The 20,197-nt window shown below is 40.4% G+C and overlaps 1 protein-coding gene across 1 annotated transcript; it reads right to left on the bottom strand.

Annotated features, from left to right (window-relative positions):
• Nucleotides 1-796: 796 nt before the first annotated feature.
• LOC311489145 (dual specificity protein phosphatase CDC14AB-like) lies at nt 797-12,331 on the bottom strand. Its single transcript, XM_084546093.1, has 14 exons — nt 12,038-12,331; nt 9,817-9,907; nt 6,785-6,860; nt 6,541-6,633; nt 6,328-6,407; nt 5,339-5,405; nt 5,110-5,172; nt 4,742-4,829; nt 4,306-4,536; nt 4,074-4,212; nt 2,850-3,084; nt 2,637-2,728; nt 1,227-1,370; nt 797-1,129 (listed from the first exon to the last, which is right to left on the bottom strand). The coding sequence occupies exons 1-14, from the start codon at nt 12,081-12,083 to the stop codon at nt 1,081-1,083; spliced, it is 1,494 nt and encodes a 497-aa protein (XP_084402219.1). The 5' UTR covers nt 12,084-12,331; the 3' UTR covers nt 797-1,080.
• Nucleotides 12,332-20,197: the final 7,866 nt, after the last annotated feature.

Below are 20,197 nucleotides of genomic sequence, written 5' to 3'. Positions count from 1 at the left end.
TGTACGAGCAGGAGCATTATCCAAAGGTGGGTAGAATATGGGTTTTAATAATTCATCTATTTTGGTTAAATCCTCCTTTGAAGACTAGATATCGCAGAGTATTCAGACGCTACTAGGTCTTACGATTCATGAATTGTAGAGGTAACAACATTACAACCCACTGATGCGCCTAGATTGCTGGCCCTTGGCCCACCAAGACATTGGTCAGAAATCTTGTTCCACATGAATATAATGAATTACATCATGCAGACACTTGAATGAGATCTGAGGAATCTGAAGGCCAGGACATAAACTCTGACTGCCAGAAGTTCCACACCGTAGATACCGTAGAACAAGCAGATGATGTCATGTAGACATCATCTGCTTGTTACATGTCGGAGATGAGAGGGTGGTCTAGGGCAGGGTTGTCAAACTCATCTTAGCTCAGGGGCCACATACAACCCCATTTGATCTCAAGGGGGCCAGACCAGTCACTTAATAGCATAATAAGCTATAAATAACGACAACCAACTCCAACCCCCATTGTTTTTGTGAAAAGAATCAGATTATGAAAATGTTTTCATTTAATGATTTTTTCCTTTTACAAAACATTTTAGGAGCAACCTAAGATTTCTTAGGAAAAGTGCAATTCTGGTGTATTGCTGCCATCTACTGTTTAGTCTCAGTGTTGTGTAATGTCCACAACTCTTACAAAAACGACCCCTGGTGGTCAAATTAGGAATAGCAGTTACTCTCTGAAAAATTGCAGTTAATTCATCCTGTTGACCAGATATGAGCCTCTGGTGAGCTAGGGTGTTAGTCCTCTTATCACGTATTGGTTAAGGAGACCAGTTTTGAAGTAGCCCTTTAAATGTGTACCAAATGTAAAATTGGATGCACTTGGGGAGCTGGTTCTGTCAGTCCCTGCATTCAAATTGTATGGCTGTGTCAGAAATACTATAGAAACATATATGTCGGGAATGACGAAATGTTTAAGGCCCATTAAACCACAGCATGTTGAAGGAGAGCTGATCCAGATTTTAACCAGTTCATCATCAGTTGAGTCGACTTGAGAGCGGAATGGAGACGTCCAAAGCGGAGTCAGTGAATTAATGCTGGCCTGGTGCTGAACAAACTGAGGCTGAAGGGGCTGGGGAGAGAGAGGCATACAATGAACACAGAGTGAGATCAAGAGAAAGAGAAGAATTAGTTTGATCTTAAAATAAAACATAAATGTGGACACCCACCTCCTGATGTGTGCGACGGTGGTGGTGGAGGAACTTCGCAGCTGATTTTTAGAAGAGGAGGAGGAGGGGCATAGAGGGAGGAAGACTTTAGAGGACTTAGGGGGAGGAAGGATGGAGCATTGTGAGGTCTTGGAAAGGTTTAACCTGAATAAGAGACACAGGTGAATCAAGAAATGAAAATTTAAATGTGTTTTTGACGCAGCATCTCTTCCAAGGATACATGTAGTCAGTAGTTGTTTTACATAGTTAATGTTGAGAGAGTGACTGAAGCTTGGATAAACAGATAGCTTCTCTGGTTTAATGATCAGAACAAAACATTGACAACAACATATCTGAAGAAAAGTGCTTGCATTTCAGGAAACAAGATAACAATGACTCCTAAGTACAGTTTGAAAAGTTTGGAGGTTTAGTCAGAGATAACAAGGATTTTACAACCGGCACCTTAAACCAGTGCAATGCTTGATTCTGAGTCAAATAACTGGATAACAACTGGAACAATGTCATGTCAGCATAAATATATAGGATTGTTACATTATCCAGAAAACTATTTTGCTTCTATGTAAAGTAACAGTGATATTGTTCATATTATTTCATGAAAACTGTTGAAATCCCCTTTGATCACTCACGCACTCCTCTCTTTTTAATGGAAACCCAACAGTTTACTCAACAGAGAGCCATTAAGCGATACGGCACACACTCACTTATCATCATTTTGTGTCGTCAGAGTCAGCTGTGGAGTCACGTTATGTTCATTTCAGCATCTATAAAACATTGCACATTGTACTGTGGGTCTGTTCACATGTCACAGACGCTGGTTTCTGAGTTGATACATTTACAGACTCGAGAATACTGCATGAGGGAAAACCATTTTGTAACCAGGCGTAGCTGCCACTCTGCAAGAGGTTCTGCCCCTTCAGTTACATCGGCCTCTCTGTTTACTCCTCATCCTCTTATTGGTGAAGCAAATGGAAAATGAAAATTATGCAACTAGCAGCGCTTTTGTTGTGATGAAACAGAAAGCACTGGCTGTGTCACTGCAGTCTGTGCAGTTTGCAGAGGATCATTGCATTTTCATGTCTGTCAAATGGAAAGCTCCATTGTTAACTTATAGAACCAGAGGGACTCAACTGGCATGGCCTTGTCCCAAAGTAAAAAAAAATATATATATATTATATTATATATTATATATATATAATATATTTGTTCATTTTGTTTTAGATTATATATTGTCATATTTTCTTTTTAACGCAAACAAAGGTAAAGTATTTTTCCTATACAGGGCCCATGCATGTCTTGGAAAGACTATATTGTCATATATAATGTCATCAGTTCACTAACTATCATGACTCCACACATAAACCCACCATAACTGTAACACTGTCCTAAAAACAAAGTTATAACAAGTGGTACCTTGAGGAGGATGAGACTGATCTCGGCGGTCGTTTCCCCTTCAGTGCTCTCAGTCTGTCGCCCTGAGTTAGACTGGTTTCCTTGTAGTTGTTCTACACACACATGCACACACAGAGACAGAGAGTTTGAAAAGGCATTCGGGGTCACATTGTAAATGTACAGTTTTCAATTCTGCATTTATTATAATTTTTTTTTTTTTAAGGAGCTAATCACCTCATCCAAGCTGAACGATTTGCAGAGGGTGGTGTTGATTGACAGGTCATCCATGCTGGAGAGCAGATGGGACATTTCTTCCTGTTGTCCTCCCTCGACCGAGTCAGAGCTGTGAAGCTGCTGCTGCTGCTGTAGACGCTGTTGCTGCACCTGCAGTCGTCGACTCAGTCTCTGCTGGACCAGCTTCTGCTTGGAGCGATGGACATCACCCTGGACCCACAAACTGTGCTGCTTCCTACACACACAGAGGCAATGACTGCATCACACTGACAATGCTACAATACTGATCTTATAACATATAACCAGAGGTGGCAAAAGTATTGACATTCTGTAATTAAGTAAAAGTATGGATACTTGTGTAAAAAAAAATACTCTGGTAAAAGTAAAAGTACTGATTAAACTCCTTTACTCAAGTAAAAATAATAAAGTACAGGCTCTGAAATGTACTGAAGTAAAAAGTAAAAATGATTTTGCCATTAATGAAGCAATTCATCCGTTGATAATTTTGTAAAATGAAAAAGTTGAAAAAATCTACTTAAGTACAGTAACGAAGTATTTGTACTTCATTACTTCCCACCTTGGCATATAACGTGCTCACCTTCCCATGTTATCATTTTATTATGTTATCAGCTGTGGCCTAAGGTCTGTGTAGTTCTGGTGTTGTTCTGCAATTTAGCATAGCATAATGTCAGCATAGCAGAAAAAATGCTTTTAAAGCCTTATTTGATTCCTCCACCCTGCCCGTGTATCTGAGCCTGAATCACATTACTGAATCTTTATAAATAGCTCAAAAACATGTAGTTCCATTCGTTTGAAAGATTACTCTGTAATTTCCCAAAACACTGGAAATAGTGCCTTTGTTAAGGAGTATTGCTCACAGCAGGATGCTGCATATAGACTAAATAACAAAATAATAACAGTGTTCAAGGTAATAGAGGAACGTGTTAGCCAGCTCAGCAGTGTAGCTCACTGACTTTGTTTTTAACAGAAAACCACAAGGATTCATCATCTGAAGACCATGAACGCCCGACACCTATTCATGTGTTTAACTCTGAGCCAAACTGACTGTAAGATCAGTGGACAAGACAGCATTTTAGTGTCTCTAACCACTTGAAATGTATTGCTAAAGCTGATACTAACTTCCATACTTAGCTGGATGCTGAGAGTCATCACCCTGAAGGGAAAAATAACACTCCATGTTTCTCAAATAAGGCCGAAACTTACTCTTCTAAGAAATTCTGCTGGGGACCAATGATGGATCCAGGTCGACAGATTCTGATCCAAGCAATGGCCTCAGCCGCAGTGAATCTGAAGTGCTTCATCAGGTAGCAGCCAATCAGAGTGCCCGTGCGTCCCAGGCCAGCTACAGTTGGGAGAGAACATTTTGACGTAATGTACACCTTCTATCACAGGTATGCATTTTGGACTGCAACAACAACACAAACAAACGTCCCACCTTTACAGTGCACAGCCACAGCCCCTTCTGTACTTTCACAAACATGCAGGAAGCGCCTGATGATGAGGTCAGAGGGCGTGGTACCATCCAGGAAGAAGAGGTCATGGTGCTCAAATCCCGCATCCTCAAACCTCCTGCTGTCATACAACTTCTTGTTCAGACGAACCACGGCCGTCACATCATTCTGGTGAAAGTATGCAAAGTATGCCTCGGGTGCATGGAGAGGATAACCTGTAGACAGAATCACTGAGCTGTAGTGCTTTTAAGCAGACGCATGGGACATTTTCTTTAAAATCCTGAGTATCAGACTGAGACTGATTCACTGATGGAAAGAGATGATGGCTTGTGCAACCTTTTGACAAAACCTACTTTCCAGTGGCGGACCCTTGGGAAGTCCCTTTTTAAGATGAAAGGTTTTAGTTACAATCTGACTCACCATTTTCTATCTTACTACGTGGGTGAGGGCTGCTGAATGCCAGAATTTTCCCAGGAATTATCCAGTTCATGTCTCCATTTTCCACTCTCTAAGAACACAGAGAGAAAAGAGGCAGATGCATTGTTTCAAAGAGACCATCCGACATTAAAAAAATCACTTGTTGCACTGGGGAGTGTACTTTGAAGGATGTATTTTCAGGTGTATCTATCCTTTTTGCTTACATCAGATCAAACACCCTGTGAAGATACCTTTAATTACAAGATGATCATTTATAGATTCACCTAATATTTTAATGATATTGCATTTTTGGTTGTATACTATATCTGCAGTCTGCAGTGTGTTGCCTGCACGGTTATAATCATCCTCACCTCATAATGTTCATATTCCTCAGCACTGAAGCTTTCAAAGTCCAGGAAACCGTGCTGTAATGCCTGGAGGAGAAAGGAGGAGAGCAGAGGGAGGTCAGTGGAAAATAGCCTTTAAAACAAAGTCCCTGCAGCTGATCCACTGCCTGTGTGAACACAGGTTAAAATAAGTGCCTTCTTAATTTATTAAAGTAATCCACTGCTGTCAGGCTTAGTTGTTCCTGTTGTTTACCTTGCGTATTCCTTGCAAGCAGTCGAGGACCGTGAGGTTGAAGGAGCACTCTCCCACTGCTGCATCCCTGTAGGGCACACACACAACAATATCATTCTAATAGAAAGCCTTCAGCTGATTGGATCCAAATCTTGGCTTTAGATCCAGAAATTGCTGTTAAAGGTGACCTTGAGTGCTCTGAAAGGAGCCCACAAACAAAATGTATTATTATTATTATTATTCATTTTGAGTGCATATAGTCTCTACTTTGTGTCTGCAACACTATGTTATACAATGATATTAATCCTCTGCTTCTTGCTGTTATGTGGAGAAAAATTACATAACCAATTCTAAAACCTAGGGCAAATATGCATATGTGTGTGTATTTGTACATGAGAGGCCTCACACAGATACAATATGTGATTTGTATTGCAAATAAAATGATGCTAAAGTTGAAGCTTGCATTTTGGGAAAGACGCTTGTTCACATTCATCATTGATCACTGGATGAGGAGACTGTATGAAAGCAGAGCCAACAGCTGGTTACCTTAGCTTAGGGTAGAGGCCGGAAAGGGGAAACAGCTGGTCTGGCCGAGTTCTAAGGTAATGAGATTTTATGAGGCATCCCAGACATATCTTGGCTGGGAGCAGTGGCTTTCCGAACAGAGGTGAGCTGTCTGTTTCTCCTCAGCCAAGCTAAGTGGCAGTAGTTTTAAAAGACTAAGTATAATTAATCTAATTCAAAAAATAAACTGAAACAAGGGTAACTGGACCTTTAGGGTTTCTTGAAGACAGGGCACAACCAACAAATGTTCCCACCAGGCTGTTAGAACTGAAGAAGCTACTTGGATAAACCTTAAAGAAATCATAAATGTCCAGTTGTCCTTGTTTCAGCTATTTTCATACCATGATCTAGATGAGAGAGAACCTTCACAGACACAGAACTGATCTTCTCATGTAGCTTAAAGCGAAGCTACAGAAAGACTTATGGCATAGTGTGTGTGTGTCTACCTAAACGGCATGTAGCTTGAGTTGTTTCCTGAGATCAGAGTCCTGTAGGCTTCTTCTGGACTCCTTTTCAAATAGATTACCTAGAGAGCAGAGATCAGCCTTTATTACTTATAATGGACACATATAATAACATTATATACTTATAATGGTGGATGTTTGTCCATTGATGGATGGAGTAATGGACAAAGGGATGGATAAATAAAAGATATTTACAGCATAGGCACCGATGAGGACAGCAGCATTGGCTCTCTTCTTCTGGTCATAACTGGTGTAGTGGACCAGCTTCTTTCTAGATGTTGTGAAAGACTAGCAACAGAAAGAGTCAACACCCATAATTAATAATCAGTAACAAAAACACATGAATATGGATGATTTGAGAGTCCACTGTCTGTAGACTCTGATGTTACTCTGTCAGCCTGAGAAAGTGTTAATTCATGTAAAGACCTCAGTCTGTTACCTTGAGCTTCTTGTTGAGTTTGTAACAATATCTGTACAGCATGGCCAGGTTGAGGGGCCCAAAGTCTGCATAGAAACTGCAACACACAAATAAACATGTCATATATATGTATATCCAGTATGTAATGTCATTGACCAGATACTATTTATTTTAAAGCACCAAATCACAATTACAATCAAGACTAAGTAACAAAGCTCTGCACCTTCACTTGGGAAATTCATGGGTGTCACAATGCGTGCATAGTAAATACTGGAGCTAAGCCCTTCAAGCATGATCTTCTGGGAAAATCTTGCTTATCTCATGTGTGCTGCAGGCCATCCATGTCAGAGGATGCTGGTCTTGCACATTGTCAGTGCAAGCTTGCAGCTCAAAACATGGGAACAGCGTTGAACAGGTTTTCTACATTTGAAGGATTCTTTTTTGGTCGTTTGATGTCCCTCAGAATGTACAGTAATCAGTGCTTGGGTCATTGTATTTCCATTTATCACTGCTTTTCCAACATACTGAGACAAATTCCACAGAAACATGTTTATAGCCATTCTTACAAGCTACTGATAAATTATAGTACAGTATTTATTGGCTTTGTTGCAAACCTGTATGTCTATTTCCACTCTTGTTTGTTTCTGTAGCACCAGACCAGAGGCCAGAAGGGACCAAGGATTCACGGCCACAGCTCCAACACACTGAGCTCTGCTCAATGTTTAATTTCGCATTCAGCCAGGTCTAGTAAGCTTTTAAAACTGAAATGCATGCTTTTGTATTTACTTCCTCTGCTGCGTTACTGCTATTTTGGTTGATGCTAAGGACCAAATCGATTAGCAAATCAATTCGCAAATTTAGTTTACTGCATAGATTAGCGGTAAGGATGGAAGGCCGGGAAGAATAAGTGTCCAGCCTGAATGGCAGCGCTCTGTGTTCATCCTAAATCCCTTTGCATGACAAGGCCGCAGCCACTGATCTCATCTTGGCCTATATTTCACATAACCACAGGCTGAACATGTATGTATGAGTGAATGGGTATTCGCATGAACAGCTCAGGACGTCCTCATCCCATTCACATATTTCTCATTTTATCTGTAAAAGTATCCAAAAGTGAAAATCAAAAGTAAGGGGAACATTTTAAGTCTGGCCTTGGATATGAGGTTTGCTTTGCTGTGTTTGACTGTGTTATTAGTAGATCACAGCGTTAAGGTTCCTGCTTCATCACAAGATCACTGTAAGGCGAGAGAAACTTCAGTTATGCACTTACGGTAAACGTGTTTCTTGTTCCATCCACAATGAGTGTGTCCTAATAAGTTTGATTCTTAATGTGGAATTCATTCAGTTCTACATTATGCATTGTACTACAAAATCTCTTGACTAAATGTCCTAAAAGCAGTTTACAGTTTGCAACTCACTGAAATATTTCACATGAAGTCAGTATTCCCCATAAATCTTTCACTTTTCTCGTTTCAAAAAAAGATTACACAATGATGGCAGCTCAGTTCTTTTCACATCCTTTTCATGCAAGTTACTGTATGTTACTGTATATGAGCTGTGACTGTTAACAGTGCAGAGAAAGTTTATTGATCAGGGTGTATCATCTTGATCAGAAACACGACATCAGTTATACATTTTCACCACGTTTAATCCTTGACTGTTTCGAGCTTGACGTGACTAAGAGTCCTCTGAGTTATGCAGACTGACTAGGCGTTAGGATAGCGCATGAAAATCCTGCGTTGACAGAGAGTAGGTGACAAAATGGAACCAGCTAAGGGGAGAAGATGTGTGCACGGATGAATTTATATTGCGTTCTATTAAACTAAAATCCTTCTACATTTCATTTTTTTTCCCATTTTGCTGAAACACAGGATAACAGATCAGATGAGACGCGCTGTACATCAGGACTGTATTACATCTGTTATTATGTTGTTAAACCCATCTGTGGATAACTGACTATGTGTGAATTCAAATAATATTAAGCTTATAATAAATAGCCTCAGCCTTTTTCTTTTTACTAACTTTATTTTTTCTGTTCTTCATGTTTTTTTCTGGACTTCTGGGAACAATGATGGAATTTCTTTTTCATAAGCAACTTGTAGTCTAAATCATCTAAAATAATGTCAGACCAATTGATAATGAAAATAATCAATGGTTGCAACGTAACAGTTCTCCTGTGTGGACTGTGACTTGACTACTTGAAAAACAGAGAAAATGGTAGTAAAATTATGAAATATAATAACACAGCCCCTCTACAGCATTTGTTGTTATCTAGCCTTGAGAGCATGACCGACAGGACTACTGTAGTGGCTCAGTGTTAACATTGAGTAATGTAATGTTTTTTTTCTGTAATTAGAGTGAACAGACCCTTTAATGTGTTGGCTTGAGTTTTCTAATATTGGTCCTAGGGAGTCATAAGTCTGTTTTGTAGAATACACTGAATTAACTTCCTGCTGCAGCTTCTACAGATAAATCACTGGAACTGCTGTTAAACCTTTAGCTTGGCTTGTCAGTGTTACTGAGTAGTTAATGTAGACGTTCAGAGGCAGAGTGGCTGTGCCATCATTAAAATGTAAATATTGAAAAAATGACAATGGCCAAGTTGTTTTAAACAACATTTATGACTGACTGACTGACTGACTGACTGATTTTGTTCTTTAAGTTAAGAACAAAGGCTGGAGCCTATCCCAGCTGTCATTGGGCCAGAGGCGGGGTACACCCTGGACAGGTCTCCAGTCTATCGCAGGGCTAACACAGAGAGACAGACAACCATTCACACTAACATGCACAACTACGGCCAATTTAGAATCACCAATTAACCTAACCAGCATGTCTTTGGATGGTGGGAGGAAGCTGAGGTGCCCGGAGAGAACCCACGCAGACACAGGGAAAACATGCAAACTCCATACAGAAAGGCCCCGTTCGTCATTCATTGTCACCCAATGTGCAGTCATACAAATCCTATACTGTTGTACACATACTGCAAATGTACATGTGCATACATGCATGTATACATCAAAAACATTAGGTTGAAACTACTGGTAGATGCTTACCTCTCATATATGAACTCCTCGTCTGTGCAGAAGTAATGTGTGTTGGCTGTGTTTTTTGGTTTGACTCGTAGAGTGGTGAAGTACAGCCGGTCTGCAGTGAACATCACACACACAGTAAGACAAACATTTTAACATTATTAATAACGGTCGAGGGTTAAGGGTGATCACACATTGCTTTCACCAAGCAATTGCACTGGCAGGTCAAACTTGGATGTTTTCAAACTTGCTGACCATTAAATGGGAGTGGACTATTTGCCACTACGACCCCTGGAACCTCCTCGGGAGTCTCTGCTGCTTTGACAGTTCAAAGCAGAACCTTATTAATTCCAGCCTCTCTGTTTAACTGGGCTGCCCAGGCAGCATGTTCCCCAAGGTCCTCATCTTAAACCACTGTTATTTAACCTGATTTAATACAACTTAATCCTAGCCTCACTGAAACTACCATGGCTGGCCACTAACAAAAGATAGTCACTTTATGTAAGGTGGATCATTCTAATAATAAAGACACAACATTTATGTTGCCAGATTGTGAAAGCAGTCTCTCTAGTTGGTGATACACTTTCTCTCTTTAGGACTATTACAATGAATGGCTTTTTAAACAACATGGCAACCAAAATTCTCTTAATAATTATGCTCTGTTTGCTTACCAACCTTCAACACATCTTTAACCTTTAAATGCCAAGTGCTCACTGTAAATTCTGACATGGTATTTAATCAAATACATCTAGTGGCACTAACAACTTGTTATCCGCACTTGCACAGCAGTTGGGTCCAACTCATTGTTCAATCCTCTTAGAAAAAGCATTTTGTTTTCGGATAAAGAGCTGTTTTAACATTTGGACATGCACAGATCAGTCCACTTCTACTTGGAACCTTTTTCGTTGTTTCATTAAAGCTTTGAGGAAAAAATTACAAATTTATTAAGAGAACTGAGTGACTAGCGAGAGCGTTTTTAATTAGTTTTATGTCATGTTAAATAATGAGCTAAATGTTCTGCAACAGTTACTAAATGATTATGTGTTCACTGGCATCCAGGCCATGTTGATGATGTTGTAGAATGAATAAAGAAGTACTTCTATATTGGAGTGGTGGTAAACTCTGTTCATTTTATGGAACCGAGTTAGACTCACCAAAATCATCCGCTTCACTTGAGTCAGTGTTGTTGGACGCCTTGTAGCAACCAGATCATAAGATCAGGGTTAATGGAGACTTGGGGCTCGTAATAGCTGGTTCAGTAAGAAGAGTCGAATCATTAAACCGGATCATTCAGAAACTGACCAGCTCTACTGTATAGCTCAGCCGGGGTTATCCAACTGGACCATTGTCCTCTGTGACTGAAGATGGTCTCCATCATGGGGTGCCTGTACCTCTAGTTATCTCCACTTCCTTGATATTGGAGCCGTCTATATATTTAATTGTTATATCCTAGTGGTTTATTGTTCATCCCTGATCTGTTGTGTTTTAAGTGATGTTAAACATTTAAGGAAAATCTTGGCAATGTTGTCATTCAAATGGTGTCAGTGTGTTGTTTTAGAGGATTGTGTAGATTCAGACCTTTACTTGGTATAATTAAGTGAATCTGGACTATTGAGTGAGTATAACTAAATCTGAAGTTAATAGATGATTTAAGAAGGGGGCAATATGTGTCCAGTAGTGGACACTGAATGATATAAATTAAACAAACTCAAAAAATGATGTTAATTGTACTATATATTCAAGCAGTAGCAATTAAGCAGTGCTTAAACTGAACAACTTAGCTCTAATTCACCATGTTACGTTTACTTTGCGTAGTTTTATTGAGGTAATGAGTTTTTAGAGTTAGTTCATTAGATTTTACAGTATTCTGACTTCATTATTTTACTGAAAACACTCTGAAAAACTGAATCCATACTGGATCCATAGTGGACTCATTAATGTACACAGTCTCACTGAATTACTTTAATACTGATAAAAGTTTAAAACGTGATTATTCTCCAGCAAGTTCTGGATTTCTAAGTATAATTTCCCCTCTAAGTGGGTTCATATACGGATATTAGAGATAATGACATCCTCAGTGTAAGTCAGACTGAATCTAAAGCATATGATACATGGGCTAATGTATTCTAAACACTCACTCTGAGCTCATCACATGGTTTTCTGTCCTAATCTTCCACTTTAAATCTAAATGTAGTTTTCAATGAAAATCTACAATGTTATTACAGTGTCTCCATCCGTGACTTACCTTTAATAAATTCTGACGCACCCCCTTGTTCATATTCTTCTGCCATTGCACTGACTACCGATCAGTTCCTCGATTCAAGTCCTTTATGACTTTAGAATACGGATAGTCCTCTCTTCCAGTCAGTGATTTCTTGGGTTATCTGTTGAGATGCGTCCAGAAAAAGAGTCCTCTACAAAATATCATGACACCAGGTTTATTATCCCACTTCGGTGCTCCTGGCATTACTTGAAAACATCCCACTCCAACAAAAGTAACTCTTTAATTGGCAAATTGTTGCTGCTTCCGTTCCATGTTCACACCTGAGGAGACGGTTCACGCGCGTAAAAGTCTCCAAAGTCAAGTAAAACCAAAGTCCCCTCTCTCTCTCTCTCTCTCTCTCTCTCTCTCTCTCTCTCTCTCTCGGCTATCTACCGACTCTGCTTGAACCGAATAGTTCCGTTCCTCTATGCCTGAATTAAAACGTTTCCCGGAAAATTCCAGCAGCGGAGACGCACCAAGCCGTCCACAGTCACAAGGAGCGCTAATCTCTGCTGCTCTGCACATGCTCAGTCAGTGGACACACGCGCACTCACACGCACACACACTGGCGAGCATGTTGCCAAAGCCTGATAGAGGTGGATTGATGGATGAAACAGTACTTGTTGTATATATTCCTGTAATCCCTTTCCCTACTAATGTGCATTTATATAATAGCTGTTTTTTAATGCTACCTTAAAATAGATTTGTGATTTGCGTTCAGAGGGACAACAGACATGTAATTCCATTAAATGTCTCACTATATGTTGTATATAAATGTCCTTTCTGGATGCCTTCCCACTCCTATATTTTCACAACATTTGCCGTAATTACAGTTGCCCTGGTGTGTGCATTACTGTAACAGCCAATGTCTCAAATGACAGATTGAGTCGTCTGGCCTTAGGCACGTACTTCCTCTTCTCACCCAAGGGTGCGGAGCCAATGGCTGAGGTGCCAAATGTCTGAAATCCCTGATTGCCTGGCTGAGCTGTGAACTTCATATGAGGCCAGAAAAATCTTACATCACCCAGTTACAAGCGTTTCTGTTGGCGATTCGACCATAAGAGTTCGCTTGGTCACTAAACCGAAGTTTATAGAGTCACCAGTTCTCCACAAATGTTCTACAAGGAGATTTCTGTCCAACAGTAGCATATGGTTCTAATCTGGCTTCAGAGATTCCAGTAGTTTATGTGGTTGTAGGGATATCTGTCAGTTAGTCTGTTGATCAAACAGGTCAGCAGTGTGGTCTGGGTAGAAATAACTGAGTAAGGATTGGAAAGATTACCACAAGGGTTTGTTGTTAGTGGTGTCTTTTTTTCCATTCCTCCCAGCCTTTTCATTTTTAGCAGTCTACTACATTTTTGCCTTTTATGGAAATGTCTAAACAACAGCTGTTTCCATGTTTTTTCCCATATTTGTCACACTATTCATGGTTTAATGATACTTTACATCTCTGTTTGATTATATGTAGACACAAACAAAACAAATGTGTGAAGTTACAGTAATGAACAAACACTTGTTTACTTTGTCATATTTAAAAAAAATTATTTTGAAGAAGGGCTTCCATTTTGAAATCAAATGTTTTTCAAGGAGGACATACTCGAACTTTGGCTACACCAGCAGGTAAGGTATCGACTAATTCTGCTAAATATCACCACAAACCTTTGTACATTTATGATCCTGAGGAGAACATTTTGTTGATCTCTTGTACGGCAACATGAGGTTGATGGTGTCTGAGGTATCTCAAATATTAAATGAAAGTTCTTCCTCAAAACTCTGGTTTCGTGACCAAATGCCGTGATGATCCCTCCAGCTTGTTGACTCCTTTAAGTTTAGTAACAGGCAACTGAGCATGCCAATAAGTTACATATGCTTAACAGTATACCTGCATGTTAGCACTGTCACCACAAACATGTTTGCATAATACTGCATTCACTCCATGTCAGCAGGATGGAAAGAACAGGACAATCTGATTTTAATCTGAGCTGGGAGAGTTTAGTCTTAGGAGACACATTTCATTTTTGCTCTTGAGGAAATATTATTCCCTCTGTCCCTCAGAATAAAGTAAATGTCAAACCTATCATGGACATGGTTTAGATTGCATTTTGTTTGACACTGTTTAAAATGCTTATTTCTGTGTAACTGGAGCAAATGGTGAGTGTTTCTGTCTTAGGTGGATTTAGTAGTATTTCCCTTGTCTTGGTATTGTCTCGGTAATATTGTACTGTCCTTACACTCTGTCTAACCTCTAACACCAACCCACACTCACACTGAGATGTCTGTCTATGGGATGTAGTCCTATTCCTGGCCATAGCTTCATCTGCTCTAGTTAGCCAATTAGACATGAGATTAACAGAAGGAAGGGAGGGAAAGAGCAGGGTCATAGCCGAGGACAGCAGCACCATGACCATGAAGTGAAATTAAAACAGAAGTTGATCCTGATGGTGGGTTATCTTCAAAACCTTTCAAAATTGCCAAACTGCCTCAGACAGAGTAAAACGGTATGTTCACTTTGTAACAATTTATGGATCAAAGGTTATATTCTTCACCAGTGCACCATATTTAACACTCTTGAAGGCTGTACTTCTATTACACAGTTAGAAGAGATGTTGTGGAGCTATAAAGATTTATTTTTCAATAAGAGACTACCCCCTAGTGGCTATGTTTGTCAGTGACATGGAATCAATTTTCCAGTATTTTACCAGTGTTTTATTTTTATCAGCGTTAATAATACATGATCAGTGATCATTGCTCCACTGATCAATGAGCTCAGAATCTCGCACACTGCAACCTGGGGTTGGTCGAGGCTAAAATACCAAGCAGGTGAATTAATCCCGAGAAACTTTTGAATCCTTTTTTCTCACAGCATTACAAGTAGCTTACAATAATACTGAGAGCAAGTGTGACATGCATTAACGTGTTCTTCTGTGCTGCTGATAATGATTTTACAGTTTTTTAAAAGGACAAGAAGAAGAATGTGTGGGATAAAATAGACTAAATCTCAGCTTGTGCTGTATCCATTTGAGTCAGCAATGTTATTGAGGTATACTGTAGAACATTACAGTTACACTGATCAGCCACAACATTAAAACCACTGACAGAAGAAGTGAATAACATTGACCACCTTGTGACAATCTAATGTTCTGCTGGGAAACGTTTGGACCTGGCATTTATGTGGATGTTACTTAGACATGTAGCGACCACCTGGACCAGACCAGACCTGGCACCCCCACCCCATAGCAATGACACTCCTTGATGGCAGCAGCCATCCCCAGCAGGATGCAGCCTGATACAGACACACACATAAAAACACTTTAGGAACAACTAAAAAAACATGAAGAACAGCACAAGGTGTTGACCTGGCCTCCAAATTCACTAGATCCCACACTGATCAAGTATCTGTGGGATGATCCACAGAGGCCCCTCCCCTCAACCCCTAGGACCCAAAGGCCCCCCACTAACAACATTCTGTTTCCAGACACCACAGGACACCCTCAGAAGGACCATGTCCATTCTCTGATGAGTCACAACTGTTTTGGAGGCACAAGGGAGACCTACACAATATTAGGAAGTTGGTCATAATGTTATGCCTGATTGGAGTATATATAGCATAGTTCACAGTGGAGTCAAAACAACACAAAGTTTGCTTTTTGTGAAACAGAAGTTAATTTTAAATCTCAGAGCCTCCAACCGTTATTGTATATAATCATGTAAGAAGCAGCAGCTCATGTAGGTGAACCATTTGATCATTGCCTTTGTGTTTTATGTGCTTTATATGCTTTAAAGTAAAATCTTATTCTGGAAAGTAAATAGCCACAACAGTATGTCTGTCAGACAAACATATTATTAATGCTAATAGACATCAGTATAAAATGCCCTCTAACCAACAATCAGATGTTAATGACTAAATACTGTGGGGATGAGGAGGGAGAGCAGAAAAGGGTAGCTTTGAGATGAAAAGACAGGAACAAGAGAAAGAAGTGAATGTGGTCTAAACCCATGCTCCATCCTCAGTCTGATGAATGTGTTCTGATGTAACACATCAGGGAGTGATGGCACACTGAGGTGCCAGTGAACTTTCCAATCTGCTCCTCGCTGGCCATGCTGCCAAAACCCCAACTCGTTATTGATTCCACTCAGGGAACATGACGTAAAGAAAGTTGTAGCTTGACCAGAGAGTTTGACTGCAGAAATGAAAGGATGCTAATCACATTAAATGGTGGCTTCACTGCTGTGACACAATCCTTAATCAAAGAAACAGCCCCACCGCATCAGTGCTGGACTGACTCAGTCTTACAGCAGTTCACTCGTTTCATGAAGCATCAGAGCTCACAGCAAGACTGCTTTCACCCTTGGAGGTCTGAATAGATCAGTTCCCAAAGCAGTTACTGCTGAAATGTCCTCTTACAGGAAATTACTTTCATTCACAAGATCTGGCAAAACTCCTCTGAGATTGGAAGGACAGCAACACTGAGTAGAAATTGAAGAAGGGCAAGTGAGGAATAAATCATGCAGTCATTACACAATGTTGCTGGGAAGTCGCACTGACAAGTCACAGTTTGTCATATCAGAAGGAGTCCAAATTTCCTTTGTTCTTGAAGAAACTAACGCCCATCTACTGAATATTTGTATATGACAAGATATTAGACAGCTTATCATCAAAGCTGGCATTCAAGCACCCAAGTTTCAGCCTCATATATAAAAAGTGACAGGAAGAATGGCATGAATGGATTTGGTTTTATTTGTACAGGCTTTTAATTATTCTGATGCCACCTCTAGACAGAATAGGGGAATATGAATGTGGTATGTGACAACTATCTCCACAGAGAGAAAGATAAATAGTACCAGGCAACTATTTCTCCAAACATGCAAATAAATACCTTCTTCTGCTTCATCTTCTGTAACCACCTGTCCTGTGAAGGGCTGTGGGGGGGCTGGAGCCTATCCCAGCTGTCATCGGGCGAGAGGCGGGGTACACCCTGGACACCTACGGCCAATTTAGAATCACCAATTATTTCAAGGAAGCACTCCAAGCATTATTCTGTTTCCCCTGCTGCTGTCTCCTCCTCCTATTTCTGTTTTTCTGTCTCTACCCGGTCAGCCTCAGGCAGATGGGTCCCTCCATATGAGCTGGGTTCTTGTCAAGATTTCTTCCTGTTAAAAGGGAGTTTTACTTCGCCTCCGTTGCCCTTAGAGCTCTACTGGGGGTTTCAGACTCTGGGTTTCGCATCTTGAGACAATTTTCACTGTTATTGATGCTATATAAATAGAATTAAATTTAATTAGACTGGATTTTATAATGAGAAAGACACTTGTTCTAAACAGGTCTGTGACAGCAATTAAGTGGCACTATGGGGACAGCAGAACAACTATAGAGAAAACAGACAGAAACATGCAGAAGAAATACATTTGTTAATTTTTAAGTTTAGATTTAACTATGTGGTTCTTTTCCTGTGGGGTCATGACCCTCTGGGTAGCCAAGAGGATTTTTTAAGGAGGACTAAAATAAGTAATAATGTCACCCACAGTACAGCTCTCCTCTACTGTTGGTCGCGATTGATGCCTTAACATTCCCAGTAGGGCCAGGGTTTGTTCAGCATTTAGTTTATGGCCAAACAACTTCAAAACCAATGACAATCCCACAAACCTCAGCTGCGTTTTGTGTTTAATGATAATATTGCCAATGCTAGCATAAAGCTCAAGGCTGCTGATGTTATTGTGTAGCTCAAGGTGTCACAAAGTCGTTGCGCGGCTGTAGACTCTGAGCACGATATGACATGAAATCTGGGGACCCCAAAACCGATCAAAACAATTAGGAGGTCACATACCTGTTTATCTGAGACACATAATGATCAATGTTTGCGGCCACACTGAGGAGGCAATCATGTGTGCAACAATGCAATGCTACACAATTGCCAGAACTGTGTCATCTGGTGCCACTCTTGTATTATCTTATAAGTCATCTTTAAATGTTATTATAGGTGCTATTTTATGTGTGATATATATTTATAATTTGAAATATCTGAAGAAGGGTTTGTGCATCACGTGGTGCCGTTGTGTTGCTGTTTTAACGCAGTAAACACAGACCCTGGTGCTTTTAAAGCAAACCGCTGAATAACGGGGAAGCAAAGTGACAGACCCAAATGGCAGCATCAGCTGTGCAGGAGGCCCGGTCTCAAGGGCAAAGAGGGGGAGGGGTGGCAGTGGGGGCGTTGGGGGATGAGAGGAGAGCATCTGTCTGCATGGTGACGTCACCCCGCCCCAGCCGCTGGAAGCCTTCTCCTGTGCGTAATCCACCGCCCGCCCGTCCGCACCGTCCGGGAGGATGAATCCAAACACTTTGATTTCATTTAACAAATCCGTCTCCAGTATTAAAACCAATTAACCGAGATCTTTTTTTATTTTATTTATTTTTTATCCAGAGAGTGGAAAGAGTGGACTGCGCCTCATCGAAAGGGACTCCGATTTTGCTACTTCAAATTTTCTCAGATTTTTATTTTTATTTTATTTTTGCACTGAATGAAATGGTGTGATAGAGGAGAGGGAGAATGTGAAGGCTTCGGGATGGATCCTGGAGGAGATAATGCGACAAGAAGACGGGCATCTCCGTGTTTCACTGCAGACATCGACGTTCTTCACATTTAGGCAATTCATTCCTGTTGTCTTATGCCATAGCTTTTGATGTGAGGCTTCCTTTGTGCGTAAAATGCAATGGTGTAGGCTGTAGTCAAAAGACCTGTTCCTGTTGAAAATGGAAATATTTCTATATGTCTCGTGGCGCCGTTTTCTTGAAGCGCATATTTTGTGCTTTTATTGCTTGGCAGGATGCGGTAGTTTAGGCCTTTGGTGGAGGATATAGGCTAATGTTGCATGGCCCGGCCTACATACTGTAAGAATCTGCTAAATGTAATGTCAAAGCTAGATAAAAAAATAATCCCTCTTATCACACTAAGAGGCACACTTTGTGTTTGAATGTGCGTTTTAGAATGTAATGCATTATTATGGCAGATATGGCATGTATTTGATCTTCTCTGCAATATTCTAGCAGGGACAATGTTACTGTTACAGCAGAGTGCATATACTGCGTGTAAGCGAGATGCCTTTGTTATTTTATCCACCACAATATCAGTATTTCAATAATGTCATTCTGAACAGACTTTAACATTTTATTCTTCCCAGGGTAAAGGACACAGTGCCACCATTTGGCACTAGGGATGCTTTTAAAAAAAAAAAAAAAAAAAAAAAAAAACATCAACAAAAATGCCCACATATCAGTACGTAAAAGCCTCCTTGTCTTCTAATTATAAAGCGAATCACATTCTTCGGTTTCCATCTGTTTACATCCTCAGGAGGCTCCGTCAAATCCGGTCTTAGCCTCATTTAGAGCCCGGGCTGCTCTCTGTAATGGCTGCCTGCTGGATGTGTCCTTGACATGTCATGAAAAAGAAAGATGGAATATCATGCATGTCCGTGGCTGCTTTGCACCGCTGAAGACGGTGTGTTGGGGGGTGGTCAGGTGTCAGCAGTGGATGGCTGTCATAAATGACAGAGCAAAAGGAAGGTGATCAGCAGGTAAATGTGTGACCTTTAATTATTGTCAGCATGGAAGTGAGTTTCAGAGTAAAAAAATTAAAATAAAAAATCCTATTAAATCTGTTGATAATAATAGAGAACATATTTTTATAGACATAGCCTGCTGAGGCAGCTGTGGTAATACTACACAATAACAAAAAAAAGGCCAATTGTATGCACACTACAATATTCAGTTGAGTTCCTTTCAGAGCAAGAAACACAACAGACATCCAGCAGGTCTGACCTCTGCGCTCTCTACCTCAAGGTTACCCCCACTGTCTCTCTGTGACTCTTGGCTTCGTCTCTCAGTGTTCACAGTGGACCTTGATTTAAAATCAGTCAATTAAGGCACGCGGTGAATGCCAAGAGAGGAGCCTCGCTGCTTCATTGTGGCTGGAGATTGCTGTGGAATGTAGGAAAACCTATAAGCATACATAAGGTTGTGTCTCTGTACGTTTCCTTTCTGAGAACATTTTGGTAAAATTGTTTCCGCGTTTTTGAACGTCATTGTTGCAAAAAGCGGAACATCCTCAGCAGGAAGTGAGTGATAATAATTGCATCTTTATTGTTGAT

The sequence above is a fragment of the Chelon labrosus genome (assembly GCF_963514085.1).
Source record: "Chelon labrosus genome assembly, chromosome: 6".
Taxonomy (NCBI): domain Eukaryota; kingdom Metazoa; phylum Chordata; class Actinopteri; order Mugiliformes; family Mugilidae; genus Chelon; species Chelon labrosus.
This window is presented reverse-complemented; position numbering and strand designations above follow the sequence as displayed.